A 6,284-nucleotide genomic window follows, 5' to 3' on the forward strand; every position below is an offset into this window, starting at 1 on the left:
CAGGCACACGCAGCGTTGGAGCGGCAGTTGTCTCGGCAGCCAAGTATAATTTTCGACATCATCAGTATGTTACCTGATGCCCCTCCAACAGGGCCTCCTGTCCCGGGACAACCATCATGGTGTATCTGTCAGAGATGCAGAGAAATGCCAACCTTGCTGGAGAGAAAATGCTGCAACCAACCGCCTGCAAGGTGCATTTCGCAGCTACCTGACATGGAGGCCTATATTTTAGAAGAGGGAGGGTTGTACTTTGCTCGAGTTCTGTGGAACGAGCTGCGTGCTGTGGTGGACTTGCCAGATGATGGGGAGGACAACAGACAGTACAGACATGCAGCATACAGACAATTTGTCGCTTGGAGGTGCGGGATCCTGGGTCCAGGACACAGAGTGGTCATCCCCAGCTGCTGTGTGTGGGCCATTCGTGACCGCTTCCCTGACCCACATGGACAATATACTGGTTTCGTACCCAGAAGGGTGTAATCACCTTCAAGTTTTTAACAATGTAAATAGTTCATATCCTGTGCAATACTGTGCAATACTGTATATAGTTTTTTAAAACTACTTTTTTATCTAATAAAGTGCCATATTTGAAATTCTGTCTGTGTGCTTGAAGACTTCCTCAAACAAATGCATCACTAGCTTTTATTGTACACTTGTCTACAAAGACTGTAATATGCATGAATTGATTAAACAAGTTTTAAATACAATAACATTTATTGGGGAAAATGCAAAATAAGGTGCACTAGTCCTGTGTAAAGCCTTCCATTCCTCTACGTCTGTGGCAATGTGGTACCTGTAGTAAGATAATAAAGATTTTGAATAATGATTATGAGGGATCCAACAAAATACACTCCTTGTTATTGAGATAACAATTCAGTATGTCCACCCCAGGGCTTGCTCTTTTATTAAAGTTCTAACAAGGTCTATCTTGCTTTGAGTACAACAGACTGAAGTCTGAAATGTTCACAGCAGACAATACCGCTGGATTTTTAGTGAGGTGCAATGTCCAGACACTATTTACCACTTACCAAGGCCCCGCCTGACTTGCTTCTCCAATAGCTCCTGAATACTTGGAGCTGGGACACCAGACAGTACTCCGTGCTGCCGAGGGTCGTCCGGCCTCTTTTGGGATACTCGCGGTAGACCATGTCCTGATGACACCCGTTTTCTGACAACAGCCCTCTGAAGGTCTTGAATGTAGCTGTAGTCCTTGTCCTCTTTCACAGCATACAAACTCCACTTCCTGGACTTCTTGTTGAAAACTTTGCGGTATCTAATCAACAAATTACAAAGCCAATAAATGACCAGCAGCATCATGCCCTGAAACAACAAAATGACTGCCATAGCATCATAGTTCATCTTTAAATGGATTCCTACATCTTTATCACATGGTTGTTTTTATAACTTACTCCAGTGAGCCATCACGCCTTCTCTTGGGTTGCCTGTGGACATGGTGGTTGTAGTCCAGGGCTGCGAGCAATATTCTGGCTTCGTACACTGGAGGGCTGAAACTGAAGCGCTTGCTGGCGTACATCAAGATGTGGTTGTGATAAGACTCCAACTCAGCAGTTGACCTACAAATATTGAAGGAACATTTTGAAAATAGTGTCATTCCAATATGTTGTCTACATATACTAATTGTGTCACACCACAAAAGCAAGTCAAACAGAACACAGCATTCCCATTTCTCAATACATTTAGCAGAAATTCAGATTCTATCACTACCTGAAGTGCAGGTACTTTGGAACCTGGTGGAGCCAGCGTTCATTCAGAATGATTTCTGATAAAGCCTTGTGCGCCACAGACCCCTTCTGGATCCATTCTTTATCCCTTTCATCGTCCAAGGGGCCGTGCTGACAGGCATCCAGGGCCCACTCATGTTCTCCAGTCACATGGTGCAAAAGGCCGATCCACATGTCCTAGGGAAAAAAAGGCAATGCAAAACTCAAAAACTGCAATGTAAGTCAATTGATCAAATCAAGAGGGTGCTTGTCACACCTATACCTGTAACAATATTTACTGTAGCAAAATGGTAGTTTTTGTCACACATCACTGTAGCGAAGAAGAAAACACTGTTGTAATGATTTAGATATTTGAGAGTACTAATACAACTCACAAAGAATTTCTGATAACTGTCAGCTGTTTTGCAGCAGAACCAAAAATGGTTGCAGATGTCCTTGCTCCATTGCAGAAGGATAGAACACCCCTTGAGCTGACCTGCCTGAAAAGAAAGAAAACAGAAGATAGAATATCATATCAGACATTATCTATGAAATCCAAATCATCTCATAGGAATTGTTATGAATACTTACAGCATGGATCTTCTTCCCAAGGTTTTTTGACCCATGCCACATGTCCAGAGTGTGCAGCACTCCACTGTCTTTGAACTTCCCCCGGTTTGGATCTGGAAAATATTGAAACATATACACCTACTATCCACCACAGAGATCTCAAATGTTACTAATTGGACCAACACTACTCAAATGGACTTACTGAAAAGAGCCGATATCTGTGTGTGGGCATCAGTACAAACTTCAGCTAGTTTGACTTCCTGGCAGAGTGTTTCAAAACTTCGGATGAAGCCTTCCTTCTCCATTATTACAGATGTCCTCTGCGTCTCACGCTTGTCGATGTTGACAACAGATACAATCTCCTTGGTGTCATTTTCCATGACTGTATACGTGCAGTACTGGGCACAGAATCCAGGGCTGTCCATGCGACCGTCAGCTATGAACAGTAGTTGAACAACAAAAAAACATTTATTCTCAAATCTGAAGACAGTAACAGGTACAGTCTAATGAGACAGTTGTCAAGTGTTCCAAATTGGCTATACTTACCCAAAACTACAACACTGTCCTTTGACTGCAGCCTGGATATAACCTCTGCCCGCTTGTCGTGCCAGAAGTCTTTGATGATTTCAGGGCAGTATGCATCTTGTATGCGGAAGAAGTTGGACCGCTCTACTATGCCCATGTTCAAGAATCTGAACAAAAGCGCAATCTTCGCATAATTGTTCCCGGACAAGAGAATGTTGGTGGCCAACATGAAGTCCCCAGCTTGCATCCCAAACTTGAATGTAGGCTGTGAGTTCCATTGCCAGACACAGTGATTGTTTGGACAGATCTAGGTTGGAAAAAAATAGTTATTGTGTGTGTGTGTTTTGGGGTGTTACAGTTTATGTAAACAACAACAAACTGAACGAAAAATGATTTATGTGTTAGTGTCAACATACCCATTCTAGGATGACCGCTGTACCCCTCTCCTTGCACTGGATATGGAATGGTCCAGGAGCACCACATTCCAAAGACGTCAGAGGGTCTTTCTTTGGACAGAGTGAAATTGGTAGCAAGAGATATTCCGCAAGCTGTTTTAAACAAACATGGTAGGCTATGGATGCTCGTTGACCGACGATGATATCCTCTTTGTCAACCTGAACTGCTCCAGGCACTGGCGGTGGTTTAGATGTTTCGATGTCTGAAGAATCATGTACAGTGTCCTCCATGCTGATGGTCTGAAGATCTTCCAGGCATATTTTAGTGGCAAAGGCTCCACCAGCACTGTAGGCAAAGGAATCTCAATGAGCAAAACATGTAACTAATCAAACTGCAGTATCATTAAATATATATAGGAGTAGATAATAGCATATACAGGAGCTAGACTCGTATCAACACTGGCAGGCAGACTCACTCATGATTTATCTAATGGTGGAAATATTACAGTAGCAGACAGGCAAACATACACACTGTAAAAATGCCATGGACAGTGTACAGTAATCTGTAGTGAGTGTACCTGTGAAGTGCACCATGTTGTAGTGGAAAAACAATAGAGCAAGAATAGCCCGACTGCATGGCAAATTCCATATCTTACCGTACACAGAAAGGAGGAACATAATCTTCATCATCGTCGTCATCATCACTCTCCTCTATTGTCTCACCCTCTGATGTTGAGACATCTGACTCCTCACCTGGAGACCAGGTCTCGTCCTCTGCCCAATCAATGCTGCATGTAAGGACCCAGAAATTAGTTCATGTCAAAACAACCGCATTTCCCCCAAATTAGCCATTAGCTGATTAGTCAGTGAACTTCTAAATAGAAGCATGTCATTCACAGTAGGCCAACCACTTACAATGAGTTTTCAATGTTATTGAAAGCATTCTCATCAATGTCATCTTGCAAGTCCAGCGATGACATGCTACAAAAATGTCCAGAAAGAAAATCAGTATCAATATTCATCATACAGTGATTTTGTAGGAATGTAAAACGAGTCTTTATCAAAATAAATTTACCTTTCTTCTAAAGTATGGATGGCATTGTCATCCACTTCACTGAAAAGCAATCCCTCTCCAGAAAAGTCATCCTCTCTGTACACAATTGAATAATAACTAAGTGTTTTCTCCACATGCACAGGTTTACACATGTTAGATATTGCCAACTGTAATTTAAAAAATGATACTAATCCAATTACTTTCCAATGAATACTTGCAGACATTTATAACAGTCATCCTACCTATCAGACAGGGACTCTCCAACAATTGTTGAAAATGCTGGCATCAACTGTGTTGTTCTCATGCGTTTTGATGGAGTCGATGTCACAGCTAGAGAACTTGCCTGGTAACTGCAACAAAATAAACAAGAATATGTTTTATCATCTGTAGCAGCTACCAGCTCAAACCATAGTCATAAAAGCAGCATTACAGTGATGCAAAAACAGAACTATCCACATTCGAACTCTGGGTTTTTACTACTTCGATGTCGAATGGCAGTTATAACGACTAACGTGATAACGTTAGCTTAGTAAGAAGCACTACTTCCATCAGCTAATGTTGCTTAGAATAGCCAGTCAAGTCTAGTCAATTGGGCAGCTTAGCTTGTGAGTTTTAGAGTATAAAAACATCAATAGAAAACCCGAATCAACACACCAAGAAGTCTACAATAGCACATAATTACAAAACAGAACAGCACACCATAAGCATAGCTAATACTAAACAACTATCGATAACGTTAGCCTGAGTACTCGTTAGCCACATAAGAACATAACGTCAGCTAGCTGCTACACCTTAGCAACAGCCCACCAATACCGGAGCTCAACATAACTAGACCGAGTGTAACCGATGTCTACCATAAAACAAGAAAGAGATTCATAAAACATCTGTAATTACCTGTCCAGAAGAAATATGGCCAAGTCTGCATCTATCTTGAAGCCTTTGAGGTCCCGTAGTTCCCTCCACCTCTCAAATGCTACTCCAATGTTGACACGAGTTTTATTCCGCGCTCGGTCAATTTCTTTTTTCCGAACGTCTTTTTCCGTTTCTGTTTTCCTCTTCTTGGTAGTTTTGGATGTGTAGGCAGTGGTTGGCAAAGGTGGAATGGGAAATTTTAGGTTTCTCCACTGCTCCGCCATTTCCGCTAAGAAGCTGATATCTATGCTCTCTGACAGGAAGAACTTTCGTGCGTGTGGGGGGAGGGGGGGCGGGTTCGATAGCAGCGTGTGCACAAGCTGTGATTGACAGGTAGCGACCCCTAACGTGATTGGTTAAACAAAACCGGGAGCGCTCGATTTTTCCGAGCACGACTACAGGCTTGAGAGGGAGCTAGAAAATTCGCGATTTTTCCTAAACAGCCTATTTAATAGTCTACTTCCGGAATCCCATGACAGTTCAAGCTAATATGACTAAAAAAATGCTGCCGACGGCAGCTTTAAGGTCAAGGCTATGAAATATATTCCAATCTGTACATGAGAAACACCCTCTTAAAGTCTCTATGCCGTCCTCAGTTCACTGCAACACAGTTTTTCGTTGGGGTTTGGATGATTTTAGCTCCGTCTTATAGGTCGGCATAAGATGTACAGTAGCATGGTCGGAATTGGAGATGGGGGAGAGCGTCTTGGCTTTATATGCGCCTTTAATATACAACAAGCAAACTCACTGAAGATCGACCACAGTGGATCTAGTTTGCACGCGATGCAGGGATTAAATATGCTTACTTCTTACATCAAGGATGGAAAACACGTGAAAGGTATGATCCATTTACATTGGATATTGCTATATAGACTAACAACAACTTTGCTAGTGCTAGCTTGCTAAGTCTACCGTCCTGTTCAGAGTCTATAGCGACCATCAGAGTCCCTAGCAACCTTGACGAGACTGACGACATAACAGCAAAGTCTTTTTAAAGCAAGTCGCGTCACTCGGCAGCCATATTGGCCATGGGGTCGGGCAGCGACTTTGACCGGAACAAGACCAGGCTCTATCTAAATAAATGGGGCAGAGAATGTCTAATAAAGG

General features: G+C 42.5%; 1 protein-coding gene across 1 annotated transcript; it reads right to left on the minus strand.

The window, feature by feature from the left end:
- Positions 1 to 687: 687 nt before the first annotated feature.
- Positions 688 to 5,443, minus strand: LOC134062211 (uncharacterized). The gene is made up of 14 exons (XM_062518155.1): positions 5,160 to 5,443; positions 4,508 to 4,615; positions 4,287 to 4,361; positions 4,127 to 4,192; positions 3,868 to 3,999; positions 3,233 to 3,557; positions 2,838 to 3,123; positions 2,494 to 2,727; positions 2,313 to 2,404; positions 2,117 to 2,221; positions 1,726 to 1,919; positions 1,410 to 1,574; positions 1,029 to 1,273; positions 688 to 793 (listed from the first exon to the last, which is right to left on the minus strand). Exons 1-14 carry the CDS (start codon positions 5,399 to 5,401, stop codon positions 771 to 773), a joined length of 2,292 nt encoding a protein of 763 aa, XP_062374139.1. The 5' UTR covers positions 5,402 to 5,443; the 3' UTR covers positions 688 to 770.
- Between the last annotated feature and the right edge of the window lie 841 nt (positions 5,444 to 6,284).

This window comes from Sardina pilchardus, chromosome 17 (genome assembly GCF_963854185.1).
Source record: "Sardina pilchardus chromosome 17, fSarPil1.1, whole genome shotgun sequence".
In the NCBI taxonomy this organism is placed as follows: Eukaryota; Metazoa; Chordata; class Actinopteri; order Clupeiformes; family Clupeidae; genus Sardina; species Sardina pilchardus.

What these genes read in the sequence shown, in the direction of transcription:
- LOC134062211 (XM_062518155.1), bottom strand. Translation starts at nt 5,401, where the DNA reads ATGGCGGAGCAGTGGAGAAACCTAAAATTTCCCATTCCACCTTTGCCA. An exon ending in ACAGATATCGGCTCTTTTCA is followed by an intron (nt 2,405 to 2,493) that starts GTAAGTCCATTT and finishes AATATTTTCCAG; the next exon opens with ATCCAAACCGGGGGAAGTTC. An exon ending in AGGCGTGATGGCTCACTGGA is followed by an intron (nt 1,274 to 1,409) that starts GTAAGTTATAAA and finishes TTTGTTGATTAG; the next exon opens with ATACCGCAAAGTTTTCAACA.